Source organism: Rhamphochromis longiceps, linkage group LG7 (genome assembly GCF_057381845.1).
Source record: "Rhamphochromis longiceps isolate RC_006_pf linkage group LG7, R_longiceps_female_GT1.1, whole genome shotgun sequence".
Taxonomy (NCBI): domain Eukaryota; kingdom Metazoa; phylum Chordata; class Actinopteri; order Cichliformes; family Cichlidae; genus Rhamphochromis; species Rhamphochromis longiceps.
The window spans coordinates 38762050-38785615 of record NC_140563.1 but is presented as its reverse complement, the minus strand read 5'-3'; the positions used below and the strand labels follow the sequence as shown (position 1 = coordinate 38785615).

Sequence of the window (23566 nt, the reverse complement as noted above, 5' to 3'; positions counted from 1 at the left end):
TGTGCATTCATCTGATTGTGATCCCTCCTCTTGGTATGCTTCTTTTCATGTCTGCCTCAGTTGTATACATGTAGATATTCATTAACCATCTTCCCCTCCCTTTTCTTCTCATTATTCTCTCTATAGTTCCCCCTCTGGAGCCTACTATCACTTGTAGGTCCAACACCTACCCTCAAGGTTTTTACTGCAGCTGGCACCAGCAGCATTCAACGTACATCAACACTACATTTGATGTGGAAGTACAGTAAGTGCATTTTATGCATATACAGATGTTTCAGGATGAAACCTGTGGATTTCTGAAGATTATTTCCTGTTATTTTTGCCATTATAATAATAAAACAGTAAGAGTGATACAATCATTTTGGTTCATATCTTAGTCCAACATGGCAAACAAACAAGTCTCGGTTGCCTAGACGAGTTTTAGCATTTTAGAAGTGGGTCTCTGTCAAGTTCTCTTTGAGACTCCCAGAGTCCCACAGCCAACACCATGGCAGGTGCTTTCATTGAAGGTGTAACACTAATATTATTCTCTTTGAATAAAGATGAGGAATGGGCCATAGCTAAAGATTAATTAATAGCAAGCCCATGTCTTTAGTGTTCAGTGTTTGTGTTAAGTATCTGTATCATTCAGTCTTTAGTCTACAACAGTTTTTGCCTTTAAGCAGAAAACCTGCAACAGCTGTTCCTTTTTTCCCTGTTCTCTCACCTTTTTCTCTTCAGACATAACCAGCGTTCACTCGAGGTGAAGAAAGATTTGTTCCACAAGAACCGCTGCCATGTACGCTTCCCAGAGGTTTTCTCCAGCTTCCCCTACAAAGTTAATGTAACAGCCATCAATGCTTTGGGGAAAGCTTCTGCCACTAAAACTTTTGAAGAGTCCACTATAGGTAAAACATGCTCTGTGTTATGCTTTGTGGTTTCTGTTACATTCTCTTTTCCTGTTCCTTCACTCCGTTGCATCTTAAAGCACTCATGAAGTTGCGTGTGTTGACCAAATGTGACTCGAAATGAATTACAGGCTTTTTGCTGCAGCTACACAGAAAGGAAACAGTTGTGCTTTCTTATTAAGTTTTGCTCACAATTAGAGGGTTCCATTAAGCCCTGAATTCAAAGAGTTTAAATGAAACCCACACTGACATTTTGAAAATCTTACAAGTATTTGCTCCTAAACCGTTCCGCTCGCAACAAATTACCACTTTTTCATTAAAATCGTTATCCGCACATAGTTCAGGGACAAATGTAAAATGTTTTTCCCACAAAGATTGACGGGTATTTGGCAAAGGAAAAAACTAAAATGCCGAGTGTCAAGGCATCTCTTTGTGTGTGCCAACCGCCGAGCAATGTTAATGCATTTGTTTGCTCACAGATGACTGATTTCATTCATTTCTGGTTCCCTTTGGAGATTTGTTGCACACACAGCAATGCTTGGTGCCAGGAAGACATAGAAAATTGAAAATGCAATGGCCAAATAAATGTCACCCAGCTGATAGCAGAAGTGTACAGTTTTGTTTGGGGTTTTTTTGTTTGTTTTTTTAACCCACAGCATAGTCCATTAGCGAGAAACCCACTGACTGTGCATCCGTGCCATTACCAAAAGCAGCAGATAATAAACAATCGACCTCTGAACCTTTTCTGCAGCAAACAGTATTTAATTGAGGTTTGGACAGGATGTGATGGTCACAAATCAATGGTCTGGTTTCTCACTTTCCCTCAGCCAAAACACCAGCTGCCATATCAGCACATTTCTGATCTAAAAAAAAACAAAAACAAAAGAAGCCATAAATGTGCTTCAAGGTTGATTTTTTTTTTTACTTTCAATTAATTAATTCATTATGTGGCGAGTAATTTCAAAATTAACTTTGAATTGTGAAGTTTTTCATCAGTTACTCTACCAAAGGCCACATAATAACAGCAGTACTCTTGAAATTCACAAGCAACTCTGACTGGAAAGCAGTGAAGAGGAGAAATTCATTTTAAAGAAGGAATGAGGAGTACTTTGATAGATAAGGGAACTGCTGCCAGCAGTCCTCAGCTCTATTGCATTGCTTAGGGTGATATGGGTGTGCATGGTGCATAAACACACACAGACACCAATGGGGCTGTGAGCGATTGTGCGGAGTGTCGGTTGAGAGGGTTAGGTATTGAAAATGAGAGACAGAGAGAGAGAGAGGAAAGAAAGAAAGTCTGTGTGTGTGTGTGTGTGTGTGTGTGTGTGTGTGTGTGTGTGTGTGTGTGTGTGTGTGTGTGTGTGTGTGTGTGTGTGTGGTTGTGTGTGTGTACACATAAGTAACCAAATGAGGCAGTGACATGCTCTGCCAAGCCCCGGACACAGGACTCATGAAAATGCTAATGGTAGCCGGATTAGTGCTTTGGCTGAGGAAATATCCCTCAACTATCGGTAATAGCAAAATACCCCACTGCAAAATACCATTTAATTCTTCCTTCTCTTCATTTCCTGAAAAGTGTAACTTTGCATTTCTTTCCCACCTTTATTTCCTCCTGTTTTAATTCCTTCCTTCCTGTTATCGCTCCCTCTCTTTTGCTATTATCAAACAATCATTTTATTTCACTTTTTTTCTGCATTTTTCGTCCATGCTTCTGGTTGTTTTATTTTTTTTAAGCCTTAAAACATACTTAGTTGCTTACAGCTACATATAGCTAGGTGTTACATACTCTGGTCTGAATAAAGTAAAGTTTGCTTCTTTTGAACTGTAGATCTACACGCAATCACTCACTTTTCCTCCTGGATAACTGATACAGCTGTCGTTGATCCCAAAGAGAAGCGGTGGCTACAGAAACTTTCTGTCACTGACTCTAGAAAACAAGCCCAAACCTTTGCAAAGTTGCAAAGTTTGCAAAGTTGCTAGTTGAAAGGCCAAAACTTCTAACAAAGTATGTTTTGAAACTTAGCCCTCCTGTCTCTCCTCACCTCATCTGTTCTTCGTTCCTGCATTGTTAAAAGTCTTTCTTATGCCATTCTATGATGTAAGTCACATTCATTTTCAGGGACAACGAGGCAGATCGTAAATAAATAAAACAATTTCATGCTTCCTGGTTCACTTCTGAATTCTGAGCGGGAGTAAGACGGTTCTCAACTGTCCTTGTTCATCCGACCAAAGCTGGGGCGGAATTAGATGAGATGAGATGTGTGTGCTTGCGTGTGTGTCCCTACATGTGCGTGCTGTGGGTGAAGTTACAAAGAGAACCCTCAAGGAAGCTCCACACTCATCAAATGATAACTTAAAGCTTTCTAGTGCCAAGATGATCAAACGCTAACTGATCTTGCCGAGCTTTAAAGGCTTCTACAGTTAAAGTATTTTCACTTACAACAAAGAGCTTTTTTTTGCTGGCAGTTCTGACAGCAGCCCACCTGAGCACCCGCTGTCATTCAGCTTTACTACATTACTCATCCAATGAGATGAAAGACAATATGTTGTAACCTAATTCCACCAGGTCAGAGTAGCTGCAGTAACTGAAATCATTGAAATTATTTGTTACTTGTGTCATGCTTTGAATTGTTTCTTAGAAGAGAGGTCTTCATTCGGGTGTATTAACTTGGGATAGTCTGTGGGGGCTACAATAGTCAGCCAGAAGTAACCAGTCAAAGTATATTTTTAATGTGTCTCTGCTGTTTCACCAAATGCTGAAGGTGCTCTTTCGGCCTGAGCTCTAGTGACTTATTTTAAAGTTCAATAAATCAGTTTGAGATGCAGTCATGAAAGGATGGTTATCAAAAATACTCAGCAAAGTAATCCTCACACTATTACACCTGGAGGCAGCATGGATACCTGTTTTCATGTTTATACCAAATTATGAGCCTACCGTCAGGATTCAGCAACAGAGATCGAGTCTCATCAGACCGGGATTTTTACTTTTTTTCCCAATCTTCTGTTTTCCAGTTTTGTAGACTCAGTTTCCTGTTCTTAGCTGACAGGAGTGGCATCCCCTTCAGGGTCTGACACATTGTACGTTCAGAGAAACCCTTCTGTTTCCTTGGTTGTAACAAGTGGTTATTTCATTTACTGTTTCCTTCGAACTAGTCTGGCTGTTTTCCTCAGACATCAACAAGACATTTTTGCCCAGAGAACTGTTGGACACTGGCTATTTTCTGTTTTTTGGACCATTGTCTGTAAACCCTACAGATGGTTGTGTGGGAAAATCCCAGTAGATCAGCAGTTTCAGAAATACTGGACCATCTGGTACCAACAACCATGCCATGTTCAAAATTATTCTTTACCTCAAAGCTGCGAAGAAGAATTTTAGAATTTTGTAAAATTCCTCTTGGAAGAAAAAAAAAAAGATACCAGCTTTAGTAATAAGATCTCGCATTGTATAACTTAAAAAAATAACACAAAATGAAACTTCAAACTTTGTGTAACTTAAACAAATTAAAACCACAGTCGTGCAAAGATTAGTCCTTAAATTTAGCCAACAGAATTGCTTGTGCTTTGGCTTTTGACTCTCTTTCGCGCGTGCAATCTGTCCATTCACAAATTCAAAAACAGGCTACTTTCAGAAACGAGATTTTGATTTGGGACTTCATTACAAAAACTCTCAACTGTCATTACACCTTAGACAAGATTCAATGATCAATGTGCAAGATAACACTGCAGATCAATTTTCCCATTTGTGCAAGTGCACTGCTAGACGATGTCATCCAGCACATCAGTGAATTGATGTCCAGATTTTGTTCTTTCTGAAAAGCCTATTTATTTGAAGAAAAAAAACAGGCTACACCATTAGGTAGAGGGAATAGACACATGGCAGTCGTGTTAGAAACAGTAAATCAGAGCATTTCAGAGAAAACGAAAAATACATGCATGTATAAATAAATGCACAGCACTCTTTTGCAGAATTTACCCTTTTTATGTTTAAAGAGACCACATGTTGAAGCTATATATCAGATACATTTTCCACCATTTTTAAAAGAAAAAAATTAGTTTGTCTCTCGTCTGTGAAAGATTAGATTTTTATGTTACAGTACATCGACAAAGGGGAAAATAAGGGACTGCAGTTACTGTGCAATATGAGACTGAGGATAGAGGGCCAGTAATGTGGACACAAATGAAAGAACAAAGCTAAAGCTGGAATGACAGGCGTTTTTAGGCCAGGCAAGAACATATCGAACAACGGGATGTCAAAAAAATTGAAACCCTGTGATCACATTTTTTGTCTTTCTTTTTGTTTATGTTTCTATAGCTTGTTAAATCACATGGTTGATTTTATCTTCAAACTAATTCTGGGCATATAGCTGACAATATTTTTTTCCTGGTATTTGCATTGCACAAATTTAAATCTGCATTTGCATCGGTCAGTAATGTCCAAACACTTCTTGTCTCGGTAAATTTCACACCCTTCTTTTAAGTGTAAATCCTCTCTTTCTTTTATCTCTCATATAAAAAAAGCACTCCTTTGTCACGCCCCAGCTGCTATCGCAGAGGTCATCAAGTGAAGGATGTGTTCATTACTCATGCAACACAAAGCTACTAGTATATGTTTCAGGTCAGATGGATACTTTAAAAACCTAAGGGACGCCCCACCCAGACATATTTCTCGCTGTTTTGTTCTGTGCTTGCACATGTTTTTCCTCTGTTAGGTGCTGTTGAACAAAGAAAATTTATTCTCTCTGGTCTCTGCTGGCTTTACATTGCTCTTGCTCTGCCAGCATGCAATTTTCTTTTTCTTTTCTTTGTGTGCTTCCCTAGTTTTTTCGGGATTTTTAAAATTTACTTGAAAGTCAAAAAGAGATTGTTAACATCTCTTTCTCGAGTGAGAAAGCAGTCTTGTTTGTATGTGCCAACAGCCATCTTTCGTATTTTCAATCATTAATTATGTGCTGCCTGTTTATGAGTCTTCATAAGTATGCATTACCTTTTTATCCACATTGCTTTCATCCACTGCTGCCATCAGTATGTTATCAGACATTGAGATTATTACTGTGGTTTTCCATTTGCTTGTGTAATGCTATGTTTGCATCTAGATGGGAAAGGGTTTCATGTAGCTTAAGTGGCAGGCCGGTGTGTTCCCTTGTGGGAGTGATCTAACAAAGACTGGGTCATTCAATATCATCTGAAAAGCTTTCAATTGAATTCTCTCAATCTCTCTGTCTTGGTGTGTTCCTCAGTGGACAGGTATTCAGACACACATGCCTTTTCATTGGGGAGTGATGGCTTCTCATCTTCTGTCTTGCCACAGATACCTCAGACACTTTTTTCAGCTAAAGCTTTTTATTTCAGTTCAGCCTTATTTAAAGTCTTTCTTGCATTAGAATACATTGCGACCTTAAGCATGTACTAATAATAATGGTAGTAGCAATATTAAATAGATCCCTTCTATCATGTCAAGACTTGCAAGATATAATAAAAAAATAATAAAAATTCTAAATCATGTTTCAGAGGCTGGAAGATCCTAAATAGTGAATGTATTCTGTCTTCAATTCAACAGGTGCTTCTGTTACACCACCCCTGCCTGTCTTTTCCCCTTCCTGCATGTTTCAAAGCTCTCACTTTTCATTGCAAGTTTTTATTTGTGCAGATATTTGCTGGACATATAGTGTTGCAGGTCTTTGGTGAAAGTTCATATTTGTTGTTCTCTAAATTGACATTTCACCAATTAACCTTGAGAGTGCAGCCAATTGCTGCTGACCACTGCTAGACTTGAAACTATGAAAATTGTTGTTATTCTTCTAAAGTAAAAAAGAACAAAAAAGTGTGCAATGATATAAATAAGTATCATTAAAGTAACAAGTTAATGCCTTAACTCCACCTTTATGACACAATTTAGTGCTATATAAAACATTATGCAACTGTCTGAGTGACCTTAATATTCCCCTTTAACTAACTGTTTATACCCACTTTACAGTAAAGCCAGACCCCCCGGAACGTGTGACAGCGACCCCGATCCGCTTCAACCCTCGGAGACTGGAGGTATCCTGGCACAGCCCCGCCACGTGGCCTGACATAGATAACTTCCCTTTAAAGTACTTCCTTCGATACCGGCCGCTCATCCGAGAGCAGTGGCAGCATGTGAGTACCTTTTACACTAGTGCTCACAAAGGCCCCCCTCCCCCAAAACATGGTGCGATGAGAAATACGATGTGACGTGTTGCTATGCCATTATGAAAAAGGTTTTATCCAGTGGAGCAGAGAAAATTAGCTTTATTAGTTAGTGCAAAGTAGAAAAGTTTTGTTTTTCTTTTCTTTTTCAGGAAAATTTTAACTTACAAGTGGAATATCTGGCACAAGCCAAAAACAAGAAAGAGGTTATAAATGGTCAGAACAGTTTGCTCAAACACTGTTTTCTTAGTGTCTGCAAGTCAACACTAGGATAGAAGTTAATTATTAATTATTGGTGCTCTAAAGAAAAAGGGTCTCAGATAGCGCAGCCAGAGTTTGAAGTTATCACAAAAAATAATCTTTTAAATGGAAACGGCATACTGCTTTTTTTCTTAAAGCGCTAGGAAGTATCGTTTCACGTTATAATCTTATTTTTCCAAGAAATGCTTACTTATCTGGCACTTTTATTGAAACACGGGGATAAGCCTCTTTTTTTCTTCTACATTTGATCAATAGTATTTCCCAAGGTAAATTGAACATAGAAATTGTTTGTTTTTTTAAAAAATCCCTGTCAAGAGATGCCTCTGAGAACAATTACTGAATATTACGAAAAATTGGAGTTTGATCCCTGGTCAGACAGACACAATTGCTCGGCTGCTTTGGTGTATGTTACTTAATCTGAGTATTTTTTTTGTGGGTTCAATTCCCTGAGGGCTTCATACAGTAAAAGCATATGTGTCCACTATAGGATTCCTGGGATAAAAGCTCTGTCTACCAAGGTCTAATATTACAGGGTTATTAACATGTCAATGGTTTGCTAAGGTGTTGTTCCAAGAGCTTGAGTTACAGAGCCTGGCTTGGAATCACATGGACACACTAACACACACAAATTATAAACCAATACCTTTTTTTCTCTTACTTCATTCATCTTGTCTGTCCTTCAACACCTTCTTGTGTCACTGTCTTTGTATTTCACTCCACCACCCTCACCCCCAGTTTCTTTGTTTTACTACTTTTCCTCTCAGCTTTCTTTGGTTTGAACTGCAGAAAAGTTCGTCTGATGGTACTTCTTTGTTTCTTACTTATTCTACACTTCAAATAAGAAGAGTTTTGGCAAGGTTGTAGTTCTGTACAGCAAACCTTAAAGCATTTTGGTGTCGAGTTATTTCGTGATAGTGATTTAGGTCTATTCACCCTCCAAGCAAGCCATCATGAGCTTTACAAGAAAGGGGAAAACAACTGCAAAGCTGAACCGAAGACATCAACAAAAAATCCAGGCATCCTTTATTAAACCCTCCTCCTGATAAGCTGGCTTTAAGACCCTTCACAGCAATGAACTGAAAGTCTAAATAATTGCTCAGCTGAAAATTAATTAGAGCAATTAGAGCAAATGGTTTAATGTTTCGAATGAGTCATGAAGTACAAGAATTGCCAAGTCCCTGCTTCTCAAGTGTGGGGATTTGTTCAGTTTTGTATAATTGACTGCCAAATTGCTTTTAGGTTTTAGGTAACATAATAGGTATTTGGTTTTAAAGAACAGAATGGGAACAGCCAGCAGAACCAAGTTCACTTAGTTATTACCACATCTCTCACATCCTTACAAACACAAAGAAGCGATATCAGAAATGATATATAATCTCTTTGTGTTACATCTTTCTACAAATCTTCCGTGACACAGTCACACATATGAATGGCAAAGTGCTATTTTATAAACACGTTGACATTCAGTCACTTCCTGCCTCTCTGTAGTTATAATAAAGCCTCAGATCTTTGTGGTTCCAGCTGATGATTAAATCTGACACACACACTCAAAGTTTTTCTTCTCCCCCTTGCTGCTAATCAATCAATATGTGAACCGACGCGTGACCTGAAAGTTGGGAAACCTTAAGTCAATATTTGGATTTGGTAAGGAGACATAATTTGGAAATTGCATAAATAGAGTCGATGACAGCTGAAAACTCCAAGGTTTTCCGTTTTTGCGGCATTCTTTGATGAATGTTATTGTGGTCACGGTTTTTATTTTTGCAGCCGTTAGTGTGGTTTTCTGAAGGGGAAATTCCGACACCATCACCTCTGGACTTGTGAGCACTTTATAGTTGTGCTTCTGGCTCCCTTTGTTAACAGTCGGTTAACCGTGTTGGCACTGTTCTCAATCACACAGAAAGTGTGTGCTGAATTTGTATTTGTATGAGTTGCCTAATTTCTCCACTAACTTTTACGATTATGCCACTTCATTGAAAAGGTTGAGTGGCAACTAGCAGACAGCCTTGTCATGTTAGAGTACCATTTATTATTAGAGATGTTATAAATGTAATACATTTGTCTAAACCTCGACATAACCTTCTACATTTACACTTTTTTGCAATTGTAATACGCTGGTATTGAGCTTATTGACACTGGTTTGAGTAAAAACACACCCAGAGTAGGTTGATTGAAGAACAAATGACACAGCAACCAAAATTGCAGCTTCAGTTGCAAATATTTTGGCTTCTTGATTACTTCCACACAGTCTTGTTTGAAGAATAGTAAATAGGGCAGACAAAGCTTCTTTCAGATAATTTTGAATGCCACTATACAAGTGAACCTACTACTTCTCCTGCCGCTCCCTTATGCGCAAGGGGTCGCCACAGCAGATGGATGACTTGGCACAGCCCTCCCAGGGATTTGTGTCTCTTGTGTCTCTTTCCAAACTTGAACCAGGGATCTTTCATGTGTTAGACCACATTATTAGACCACATCGTTGCAGAAATTTAAAATACACTGAATCAAGAACTGTACTACTATAAAAAAAAAAAAGTTTATTTTAGAAAACCCAGCTTTTGGCTTGCTACTGCCCTTGTTGAGGATGGGTTTAATGACTATCTATGGTAGTGCACTGTAGCAGCAGATATTTGGATTTAGAACTATCAAGCTGTGACATAAATCAGTAATTGAAGTTTAATGAGGCTGCCAAAATAAAACGCACTATTTACTGCCCCCCATATATACTTGATTGATTTTAGTATCAGAGGTTTAATACAACTTGAAGTGCTTAGTGTTGCTTAGGAATTCTCCTTTAATGTGGTCGGACAGCAGAGCTGGGTGCGAATGGCTTTCACATGTTATATTTTGAAATGTGTTTTCAGTCAGAAATGAAAGCGGTCATGTGATCAGACTGATCCTCAGAAGAAACCATCCATCGTGCTGAAGAATGAGGGGATGACTGGGACAGATAGGTAGAGTGATGGAAAGTCAGATGGGTGGAGGCAAATGAGGAAAAGTTTTGAAGTAGAGATGAATGGAGTGCGTTAGAGAAGGAGATTGGGCGTTAATGGACAGCAGATGCTCATAGATACAGTAAAACGAGACACATAAATGAGATAGACATGCACAGATACACAGATGCATTTGAACTCGAGTCCAAGACAAGGGGGACAGAAATATAATACAAAGTCCACATTTGAAAAGATGTAAGGTGAAATTGAGCGCATAAGACTGAAACCATATTAGTTGATTATGAAAAGTGACAGAAGAATGGATGGTTAGGGAGAGAGGTATGGAGAGAAAAAGAGAAATTGCTGTATGGAGAGCAGTGTGACAGATAAATGGATGAAAGTTGGAGAGACGTAAAGAAAAAGGGAGCACAAGAGGCTGCTTTGAAAGTGAAGTTTTATAGGCTATTGGTTACCTGGTGTTTGAAGTTTAAGGGAGGTAGATGAATGGTTCATTGGGGGGGGATGAGAAAATATATCTGAAACATTTTAAGCCTTAAACTAGTGGAGTGAATGGAGAAAAAGGGAGGGGGAAAAGCTTTAGACTTAGCAGAAACAAGCCCATTGGGGAATTGAATTGTACATATATTTTTTTAACCTTTAAGTAGGTGTGCCAGACATAAAAACAGCTACAAAAACACTAAAAACCAACAGAATGGTGCTCTTATTGAGCTAGTGGTGGTTTGTAAATGGATGTAGTGCAAAGTAAAGTGCAGCATTAACAGTGAAGCCCCCCCACCACCTAAATGTTATTTCTCTTAGATAGCTGAACTTCATGGCATGGAATAATTTACTGCTTTGCTGGATTTCGAAATGGGAACGCTTTTTAAATGTTTATTTTTCTGTGCCTGCCAAACAACTGATTTGTGTAAAATTACAACTAGTTTAGGAGTCTTGGTACTGAGCTTTTTTCAGATCATGAAGCAGCTATTACACATTTGAAACAGTGCACAGTCATTTAAAAAAGAACGTTTTTGTAGTCCTGTGAAACCCTAAATACAGCCTAACTGCTTCCATAGGAATTAGTAGGGCAAGCAGCATCCAAGTGCTGCTAATTAAATGCCCTCAATCATCAGTGACCCCCTCTTTCACGAGCACGAGTTTGAAGGATTGCTACATCCTAAAGTCAGACTGTGCAGTCCAACAGCTACATCTCCACTCAAGTCCACAGGCCTCAGTTAGCATGTGCAAATAGAAGAAAAAAACGCTAAAAAGTTGCAAAACACTGAAAAAGTATGAAGAAATTAAGACAAAGTGGAGCTGTTTGGCCACAAAGCATGGTGCCATGCTTGGTTAAAACCAAACACAACATATTAGTACAAACACTTCATACCAGTCAGACCTCAACCTGGCTGAAGTGCTGTAGCAGGACCTTAACAGAGCTGTATATAAATAAATGTGTTTATATGTGTGTGTATATATATAAATTCTATGAGCTACCTAACCATGAGATGTACTTAGTTTTTCACAGCATAGAGTAATGTGATTTGTAACACACACATATTGCCCCTAGGAACAAGTAAGTCACCGATATGTGATTCCCTTGTAGTTCAGTAAAAGCAAAAAAAACCCAAAAACATATTAATTATTGATCAGTAACTCGCTGTAAAACAATGTAGGATGATGTGCGTGAGCTGGCATCTTAGTTGTTGGCAGATAGCCACACTTCATACACATCATTATCACACCACTGTGTTATATCCCTAGATTCATCAGTGGTCATTTCACAACAAGGAATGCACATACTTGCTCCCAACCCTTTACTGACTCTTTGTCATCAACAGGTTTCAATTATTACAAATTAAGCAAGTGAGTGTTAAAAAAAAGGAGGATTTAATCCATGAAACGTCCTCTTCCCCTGTTCATAAAATTGAATTTCTTTCATTTAGTGTCAACTAAAAACACCTTAAATTCAGAGAATGACCGCAGCCACCGTTTCGCTTCACATTACGTCAGTACACTTTATCAAGAGCGAATTATCAAAATGAGAACAGAAACAACACATGAAAATGCATCTGTATATCTCTAAATGGTCGGTGAATTGTTTTGTTTCCCATGGCCTTGTGTGCATTGTTTCCTCACGCTCCCTTCAGACAGAGGTGAGCTCATACACTCACAGCAATTAAAGCAATGGACCAGTAACTGTGATAAGAACAATTTCAGATTGCTCAATATTCAGTTCATGGTATGAAACTGCATCTGCTGTGCTGTAATTGCCCTTTGGGGATGATGCTGAACTCCAGGCAAGTGAAAACACAGATATTTTCATGCAGACTCGGAAACACACACAGAGACAGATACGCAGATATGCAATTAAATGCTGGTATGCATATAAATCAATACTCACAAATATCACTGCACACATACATTCTTTTGCTTCATAATTACTAAGCCTACCATGCATACAAATGTCAAGAAATCTCTAGAACATGCATGTGTGTATATGCAAAAGCAGCAAACACATAAATTATTGCTTATATTGATAGACTAAGGTGGTTAGTATTGGCAATATGCTGAAATAACCTTTTGCATTTCTGCAAACACCATGTCCACCTACAAATACATACAGCATTCATACACCAGACATAGTGAAAAACAAGAACTGGACAAAAGATGAATAACCACCATGTTAAATACATAAATTCAGAGAAACTGATGGAATAAATGCAGCAGTCGAAGCAGAAAGAAAAGAGGCAGACCTATTTTTTTTTCCTTCTTTAATCTTCATCTGCTTGAGCAAAACAGATTAGCCTTTCATTCATTTATTTATTCCACATGTGTGCTGCATCCTCTCTCCGCCATTCATTCTTCTCCCACCTCACATTTGGTCAAGCTTCTGTCTTTTTCCTTTCAGTTTTTATCCCTCCTTTCTTCTCCTCGCTCCTCCTAATTTTTTTTCCAGCTTACGTACCGTATTGTTCCCGTCTTGCCATCAGTCCTTTTCCACCTCTCTCCATCTGTTCATCCAATGTGTGTGTATGTTTGCCAAAAGTCTCTCTCATCTAGCAAGCACTTAGATGGATCAATAGTGAGGCACGAGTTGTATTTGTGTGTGCGTACGTTTTAGTTTTGATTTTGGAACATAAATCTGTTTACACAGTCATACGGTATTTCGGGAGGGGTCAAAAAGCAAGTCCTTGGTAATTTTAAGGTTGGAGTCTTGATTTAAGGTTTGGGTAGTGCTAGGCAAGAAGTAGTACGGTTAAGGATATGCTCTAAAGGATTTAATGTAATCTCTTTGGAAGTGATGGAAACATGAAGTCACAATTCACATGCACTGCTCATAGTGAGCGTATTTGATTTTTCTGTAAATTTTTTATGCATATGGTGCGTAACTAGAGTATTGTATTTTCATGAATAACATTATCATGGCAAAGAAAAAGCAGAGATTGGCACTGAATAAGAACTTACTGATGTGCACATCATGAAAGCGAAAAAATGCTTCTGAACTTTCTCCATCTTCTCTTTATTTCCACCGTTTCTCTTTTTATGTCCAAATTTCCACCTTTGTGTTTACTTTTCACCTTTCCCTCCCACTCTACCATTAGTTTCTATTTCCAGCTTCCACAATCTCTTTTTTTCCCCCTTTCACCCGCTCGTTCATCGACATATGCACCCTTCCACCCATGCATTAAGCCACCTGTCTAACCATCCGTCCCTCAAGCCATCTATTTGTATCTATAGGTGCACATGATAAATGTGTAGACCTTGTTTGGGAAAAACATCCCATCTAAAGGACACTGCCACAGACAGATCATTTATCAAACCCCATCATCCTAACACTCAAGCACATAGACACACAAACTGCACGTTCAGTGCCATCACATATAAAAGTCACCATCATTAGGCTGTGCTGTCAAAATACATTACAGCTGGATCAAAACCTTTACATATACTCAAAAACATTTTGCACAGGGAGACAGAGAGAGTGGCATGGTCTTACACTGTGCAAACTCTTAGCATTTTATTAATATGAACTTTTTTTTTATTATTTAATAATTGAATATGACAGTTACATATATTCCCCACAAGAGAAGCCTAAAGATTCTCTAAAGGGGGGGGGGGGGGGGGGGGGGGGGGGTTAACAAGTTAAAAGAGGGCATATGAGTCATCCAAGAGAGAGGTCTTATCTTGTGTCTCTTTCCAAGATTGCAGTTGCAATATTTCAGCATTTTCTATTTGTAGTCCTTTAGATGTCTTACTGTGTAAGGGTGAAATGAAGATGAATGGGGCCACTGCCCTCTCTCTGCCTCTATTGATTTCTATATCACTGTGTCAGTCTGGCCTGTCACACACATATCTATCTGCTCTGACTTAGCATGATGGGGGGGTCTTGCTTCTCATGGTCAATATAGTTCTAATTAAATGAACATGACAGACACCAAATGAAGTCAACAAAGCCGTGTTAAGGATTTGGAAAAAAATATATATACCTGCTGCTCTCAGTTCTCTCAAGTTCTCAGTCATGCTTCCCAGATTAGACTGAGTATAGAAAAACTGAAGACTGTGAGGTTTGTTTTACAAGGTGGGGCAACTCAGAGCACAGAGCGCCTGAAGATCGGGTAGCCTTGGCTCATTGACATGTTTCTCCTAAGCAGTTTTTTTGAAGTATGGTAAGGTTTACTGTCTTGCTAAGGGAGACTGCAGCCATTGAGGAGTGCCTTAACAATGCAGGTAATGCTTTATCAGCTGTGATTTTTATATGATAGTATGTTTCAAAATAACATCACACCATGTGGTTCTAATAAGAAAGTAGCCATTGTTGAGCAGCAGTTGAACAAAGCTCAGCATTAATACTTTGTTATCTTATAATTAATCATTTTAATCAGTCCTTGGTTCTTTCCCCCCTTTTAGAATTCACATTGTGAAACACTGCATCCTAATATAATTAATGCTATTTGTCATTTGTCTCATGGTTTTGATTATTTGAGAAATCAAAACATTATTTAATGGATGTCTGACTTCCCGTTCCGCACATGTCAAAGCAAAACATTCGAAGCTTTAAAAATAATTGTTTGGCGCAAATCTCACATCTAAATAACTCCTCTTCTGAGCTCATTCAGTTCATCCAATGACAAGTCTGTGTAAAACGGTAAAGCATGTCAGCTAATTCAAGGTTGAGGGTCCAATGCTTGGTTTTGCTCACCAGCATACTAAAATGGCCTAAGCAGGGAAACTTACCATGAATTCTCTGTATGAGTGGAGAAATATAACACTTACTGCAGAAGTGCTATGTAAATGCTGTTCATAATACGTGGACAATAACCCCTTTTTCCAATATAAGACCATGATTTTCCATTTACTGTCTTAATGTGTGTATAAGGTGTGACATGTCACAGCATCTACATAAGGATGTGTGCATCTTTAAAAAAGGGCAAGCTTTCATTTGATCAGCATTCGGAAAGGCAGGATTATGAGCTGATAAAGACATTCTGGAAATGTGACTTGAGCTTTTAAGAGTTTCTACAGTAGAGGAGTAGGAGAAAAATGAACTCTGATTTTAGGTTTTATGACATGTTCATGTTTCACATCCTTAACACGCTGGCAGATAGCATAAAACAGTGTTAATACAGAGCCAACTCCACCTCCTGTGTTGTTCAAATTACTGCACGCTTTTTAAGGGTGTAAGGTCTAGTCCGGGATTTTCGATTGGCTGGTGGGGGGGTTCCTTTTACAGTAATTGCTGCTATGGTGATTGGGGCTTCAAAGAGAGAAATACTGTCTGAGAAATTACCCCTGGACCTAGTGTTCGTGTCCGTGTGTATGTGTTCTCAAATGGGAGGAGAGTGCGGCGGAAAAATGGGAGCTGTCAGTCAACCTAATGAGACCAACCTTCTGAATGCACACACACACACATACACACAGAGCGCCATCGGGCCAGTGGAAGTGCCATATAATTGGGTTTCCTTTCCAGGACAAGAGACATGCTCACTGGATTAGATCTGACCACCGACGCCAATTCCCTCCATGTCTCCTTCTTTCTGCTTTTTCTTCTCTCTTTTGCATCCTCTTTTCTCAGCCTCTTCATTTTTTCCCCTGGTTTTTCTGTCTGGTATTTCTCCTTTCTCCTTACTGGTCAGCATGTCTTATTGTCCTTTCCAGGTCAGCCTACAACCTGTAGCTTTATCAGGAATGGCCTTGCAGATAATGTGTACAACAAAATATGATATCTTAGCATGCATTATCACAATCATACAAGTTACAATTACAACTGTATTATTATACAAAGCCCGCCATGATCACTGCAGTCCTTTGGAGTTCCTCTGTTTCTTTTTATTTCCACTTCCACTTCACAATGAATTTGTACCTGTGCACGTTAAGATGAGAGTAACCTCTATTGATTCTACATGGAAAGTATTGTTTGTAGTTTTTCAACACTGAACAAAGTACTAGACAAGACAAGAGCAATGTGGGGCAAAACAATTAAAGAGAACACAAGAAAAATGAGGCATGAAACAAAATAAATGAGATGGGCAGAGAAGAGGAAAAGCAAAGGGTCACTTACTTTCCTTGTAGTTTCTTAAGCAATCCCTAAGGAATGTTCACAGCTCGTCTCTCTGCCTCTCCCATTGTCTGGGGCTTTGTAGAAGTTTATTGTGTGTGTCTTTGTGCATATGTTATAACAGACTGAGAGTGACACAGTATTTACAAGCTGCTGTGAATAAAGTTAGAACAAAGAAGCAGAAAATATAGAGTGCATAATATATTAGTGTTAATTTCTGTCTTTACTACTAATGTAAAGGTTGTCATGCATTCCAGTTTTATAGAATGACAAGAAATTAGATGTGTACTTTATTGATCCTTACACAATACAGTCTATCAGGTTAAGTTTATCACAAGATTATTGCTCAGCAGTAATAATGTTGTATTATTTGGTTACTAGAGTAACCTGGGACCAAACTAAACAGAAGCTCCAATACCAGCACATTTGTCTAAGACAGAGTCCCCTGACCTTTTTTTAAAACATGACCACCACACCAGGCATTCTCACAATTATCCATTTAGTTATTTGTAGACACCGCTGTCAGTGTGATACAGTACTTGAACAGTTTTTTTTTTTATTTCAGGATTTATTGTCTAATGCTTAAATTATATTTTTGTTAGGAGAATATATTTTTCTTGTAAGAAGTTGTTACATTGTTGCAGACCCAGCTCATGTTAAATACAACTTGATTTAGCTTGTTAATGAATTAGTCAGTGTTGCTTAATCAGTTATCTACCTGTACCACTTTTATTTATGGTGCTTAACTAGCTTGCCACCTACCAGGCTCGTTAACTTGCTAGGCTGGTTAGTAAACTTATTTTGTGAAACGCAGGGTCAGTGTTAGCAGAAATCAAAAGTAACCACAGGGTAGTGCTCTCTCTTCCTTTGATCTTCACTGAGATATGTGGGTTATTTTGCTTTGCTTTGTTTTGGAGGAGTTTCTGCTGGGAAATGTCCTAAGAATGTAAATGCTGCTTCAAACACAGTTCATTCACTTTGAAACTTGCCAGTAACAATCAGTAGACACGACCCACCTTGGGAAGATGGCGTTAGCGGCAATTAAAGGTGAGGTTTGGTTACCGTTGTTTTCTTGTAACGTCAGCAAGTATCTTCAAACAGCCATGTTTGCATATGCTGTGTACAAACAAAAGACATATGTGTTTATTCATTAAACAAGAAACTGTAGTAATATTTTAGTAATTACCTCCAAAATAGTCCATTCTGTGGTTAGTCTATTATGGTTGAATTATTATCATATTATATCTCAGGGTTAGTGAATATTTACTCTGTCTTAATGAGATATGATTATGGCAAGATAAATATATATGTTTTTGGAGTGGCATTTTGTGTGCGTGTGTGTGTGTGTGTGTGTGTGTGTGTGTGTGTGTGTACCTGCTTGCCTGTCTGTCAGTGTGTAGAACTGCACATACAAATGTGTGGGCACACTTTTACATACAATTTAAATGAACACTAAACAATTTTAATGAGCGGTAAACAAGTCTGATGAACAGCTTTGAACAGCTCTATTTACAATAGATCAGCCCTGAAGACACATGTGAAACACATATCCCCACACACGCGCAAACACATGCACCCAAACACACACATACATACGTAAATTTACACTAACAACATTAAAACCACTGACAGGTGAGGTGAATCGCAATGTTTATCTCCTTACAAGGCAGTATTGTGCTGGGAAACCTTGGCTGCTGGCATGTGGATGTTATGGGACATGCACCAACACATAACAGACTTAACATACCCTCCAATGCGCCCCACTGCACAGCAAACAGTGGTCAAGGACGGTTCAAAGAGCACAATAAAGAGACTAATTTCTATGCATAAAGATTCACGAGGTACTTTGCATTGACCATTTATGGTTAAATGTGGCCATTTAAAGAGCCGATCCAGATATGCATATTTCCAGGTGGACTGCCATAAAAGGAACACTGTGTGCAAGTGTGTTTGAAAAAATTGACTTTTTTTGTTCAAATAACTGTTAGTCTTTTCTGCTTGCGCACACTTTTAGTATGGATTATGCTCAGTTTTTTTAAGTAAGTCTGTAGGATCACAGAGACCTACATAGGTCCAGACAGGTGATTTTAATCAGTTTGGCTGATCACTGAACCTTCACCACCACATGGCACATCACACAGATTTGGTCTTGCAGTGTGAATGATCTGATAGTGTTTTTTGGCAGCAATAGCAAAAGCCCTTTCCAAAGTGAATCGCCTTGCATCTATCCTCAGCCCCTCCTCGCCACCTTCTTTTACTACGCGATATTAAGTGCTGCTTTCACTGCTCCCTGTTAGCCACTTGGCAACACAGCAACACATCCATCTCTCTGGAAATGTTTATTTGCAAGCTGTTTACTCCATTTACTCCTCCTCACATAGACATACGGTATATGTAGTTCATACACATGCTGATGTACGCATCCGTCGGTTCCGGTTCAGCCTCGCAAACACAAACAATAATGCAACAGACGTGTGCAGACATGACAATAAATACACGAATACAAAGAAACGCAAACACAATTGTACAAAGGCATATTTGCCTAAACTGGTGTATGTGTGTTTTCCAATATTGAATGTAAGCACCGACACACACACAGGAAAAATATAGAGAGATAGGGATAAAAAAATAAAAGCCCAACAACACATACACACATAGTCAAACAGATGTGAGCAGATTAACATAGACATCACTATTCAAACATACACATACAGATTGCAGTCACTAAGGAATGCTGATAGAAGCAATGGCTGGATATGCTGGTTGGACAACATCTAAACAATGGAAGTTTTAGCCTCAAAGCCAGCGCAGACGTCTTTTAACCGATCCATATGCACACACAATATACACTGCAGTCTAACCACACACACATGCTCAAATGATGTTGTTATTGCATTCCACTAATGAAATTAAGCCTATAAATGTAGCGCTTGGTTAGGCAGATAAAGACTAAGCTTCCTTCCAAACAGAGAGCGAGGGTGCAAGAGCTGAAAAATACATTGCCTCAGTTCAAGGCAATGTGGAAAACAGAGGGGTCAACTTTACATAGAGCGTGAGCGATGAGAGACGGCTTACAGGAATAAAGAGAAAGCGGTGATGCTGGGGTTGTTTCAGTGGGTTATTTGTCAGATTGACTACAGATTTTCATATCCTGGAGGAGTGGAGAAGTAAAGGGGAAACTCCAGGCTGAGGCCTGGCTATGACTGTTAGTGGGTGAAAATTATATGGTGGCTGTGAGGGAGTTTTGATCAAATCACAAGACTCTTCGGAGCAGCTGCTAGTGATATTTCGAATTTTTATTATTATCACTATTATTATTTACTCCCCTACTTTATTTAGACTCTCATCCTCATCTGTTTTAGATTATTTGTTAGCGAATCAAAGCCAAAGAGAAAAATCACATAGTTTGTAAACATCCATCCATTGCTGGTTATGCTGTGCCTTAGTGCGTTCACAGGTGTTTTCAGTTTTGTTTTTGTTCTGTTTTTCTTTCTTCTTCATAAAAGAAGCAGTTTAGAAAACTTGGCTACGCTGTTGCCTTGTTGATATCCTCTCCGTTCATCTGACTGCTGACTTTTTTTGTCGTTTGCTCGATACTTTCACTTTTCACTTTAGTGAAATTGCTGCATTCCCAAACATCAGTAATTAACATGGTGTCAAAACCTAGAAACAATAGCCAGAGATGCTAATGAAGAACCTAAATTACTTGAGTGTAATTAACAGTGAGCTGTGAGTTTATGGTGAAAAGAAAGGAAAAAAACAACATTTGAATATTTTTTTTCCTTGCTGCTGCAGGTGTTGATGACATTCATGTAAATGTCTGTGTAATTGCAGTCTTTTCTGACATTACTGGAATTCTCACCTAGATAAACATTACCATAAATATAATTTAGAAGATAGCTAGGTGGGCATCAGTAGCACGTGTTGTAGTTTGTGTTGCAGAGTTGGAATTATCAAGATTACATGATTGCATCACCAATCATTTATCAAGTACTGGACTATATTTGTGTTCTCCAGCAGGTCAGCTGCCTGTCAGGGTCTGTAAAATCTCTTTTCTGACAAGTTTTATTAACTAGCCAGCACAGGTTACATGAAATGTACAATCATTGTCCTTAGCAAGCCTTAAAATAATGTAAATGCAACCTGAGATGAACAATAATATGGGACATATTACACAGTGTGATTATTTTTTAAGTCAAAGATGGAGAACAATGTGTAGAAAAACTAAGTGCCCCCATGCTTCAGTAGCTTCTGAAATCACTTTTAGCAGCAATAACTTGAAGTGACTTGAAATATCCATTGTCTATATGACTTTTTCAGTCTCTCACATCATTGTGGAGGTATTTCAGTCCATGCTCCAGTTATTTCTGTTCACTGAGCTTTGCAGGCATTCGTTTGCGCACAGCTCTCTTAAGGTTCCACCACATTTCAATTACTTTAAGATCTGAGCTTTGACTGGGCACTTGCAACGCCTTGATTATTTTCTTTTTCAATCATTCTGTTGTAGATTTGTCCTTGGGATCATCAAGCTTTAGCTGTGAGACAGATGGTCTCACTCTACAGTACTTTGGTATACAGAGGAGTTTATGGGCAACAAATGGCTACAATGTGCCCAGGTCTTTTGCCTGCAAAACAAGCATTAATCATCAGTCTTCCACCACTGTGCTTGACAGTTGGTATGAGATGTTTGTGTTGACATGCTATGTACGGTGTTCTGTGCATTATGACCATTGTTCCAGAACTCTTGTGGTTTATTCAGATGCAGTTTTGCAATGTTAAGCTGTGCTGTCTTGTTCTTTTTGGAGAGAAGAGGTTTTTTCTGGCAACTTTCCAAACATGTCAGTCTTTTCCTAATTGTACTATCGTAAACTTTAACGTGTCACATGTACATTTGGCTTACAGAGACTGAGATCTAGTGCGTGGGGTTTTTGACATTTTTTTCTGAGGATTGCACAGTGTGATCTTTGGGTGAATTTGGTGGGACGTCCACTCCAGGGAAAATTGGCAACGGTCTTGAATGTTGTGAACTTTTGGATAATCTTTCACACTGCAGAATGTTGGGCTTTTTTGGTCAGCGATCCTTCCAAGATTGATTGGCAGCTATCATTGCTTTTCCAAAATCAGTGCTGATGTCTTTCCTTCTTGGCGTTGTGTCAAAAAACACTGGAATGTTTCAGACCAGCAAACAGCCAACTCTTCTGCTTCTATGTCCCAATAGATAAAACCTTAAGATTCAAATTGAATGCACTTTCTTTTTATCATATTCCTGTTCATTATTTTTCAGTATGTACATTCATTATATTGTTCTTTAGATGAAATTGTATCTATTTGTTAAATTAGAAATTTCAAGTAACCTATCCAGTATCCCATTATCCTAAACTTGTGTATGAGTGTGTGTGTGTGTCCATCTGCAGGTGCACAAGTGGTTATATGTCTCTTGCACAAGGCAACAGGCACGCCAATAAATCATTTATTATGACTTCAGGAGAAACAAAAAGAGGCAGCACCCTCCCTCCACCTAGTTTTCCTTCAGTCCTTCTCACACACACACACACACACACACACACACACACACACACACACACTAACCGTAAATTACAGAGGAGCAGCAAATCATTCTCTCATACACTCCTCTGTAACTCAAACATTTAGTTAATTCTCTGTTTCGCTCTGCAAATTAAAGTGTGCGCAAAAAGGCTTTCAAATGTTGGCATGCATAATATTGTGTCATAAAATTATGTAGCATTGATGCCAATGTTTTCTGGTATAATCATCAATTATGCAGCTGGTATTTTACATGTGTGTCTGACAGTTGGTATGCATGGAGTGTTGTGGCTGCAAGGCCATCAAGGTCCAATCAATTCAATAATGTAAAGCAACACAGGGATAAAACAATACACTTGACCTATTCATAGAATAATGATGAATGATGTGTTATCAATAAATGATCACTGCAGAAACACTGTATTCAGTAAGGCACAGCTGAGGCTTCCATAAAACAAGCTTGGATTGCTATACAGAGATTATAATTTATGGGTAGAGCTGTGGGTAGAATGGCAGTTGATCCAGACCAAAAGTTAAATTGGGACCTCGAAAGTGTCTTTTTTAGCCGAGAATTTTCATAATTCATAATCTTGGAACCTTTCATATCCCCAGGGCCATAGAGACCATATTTATCAATAAAGATATTTGATAACAACTTTAATATACTGCAAAAATAAAACAGACACACCCTACTGTAACCCAGGGAAACCACATGTGCTGTTTTCCGATCCAGACTGACTCCATGCTCTTTTCCGTTTGATGTTTAGGTGGAGCTATCTGACACTACATCCCATAACATCACTGATGCCTACGCTGGGAAGGAGTACATCATCCAGGTAAAGATTTCATACTAACTAGCAAAGAAAAAAGAAGGTTAAAAAAGGTTATTTCAAGATCAGCTCAATACTTTATGTAAATATTGGGTTCAGTATTATGTACATTCTACTGAAATCGCATTAATTTTACACTTTTACTATTAATGTTGAATGTTAAGCTGTCAGACAGGAGGAAAAGAGGGAGACTTGAGAGAAGATTAATGTAGTGAAGATGATATGTAGAGGGTCAGTGTGACAGTGGGGGATAGGAATAGGTTTAGATGGAGGCAGGTCATCTGTTGTGGAGCAGCCAAAAGAAGGAGGGTTATTGTAGGGTCTTTACTTTACAATATAAAGTGCCTTGAGGCAACTGTTGTTGTGAGTTGATGCTAAATAAAT

The 23566-nt window shown here is 38.7% G+C and overlaps 1 protein-coding gene across 1 annotated transcript in view; it reads left to right on the top strand.

The window, feature by feature from the left end:
* Window positions 1–23566, top strand: part of cntfr (ciliary neurotrophic factor receptor) — a 237366-nt gene that overhangs the window by 190751 nt on the left and 23049 nt on the right. Inside the window, exons 5-8 of the mRNA XM_085413595.1 lie at window positions 127–244; window positions 721–887; window positions 6862–7025; window positions 23120–23188. Of these exons, the coding sequence (XP_085269721.1) occupies window positions 127–244; window positions 721–887; window positions 6862–7025; window positions 23120–23188 (518 nt within the window). The remainder of the gene's footprint in view (window positions 1–126; window positions 245–720; window positions 888–6861; window positions 7026–23119; window positions 23189–23566) is intronic.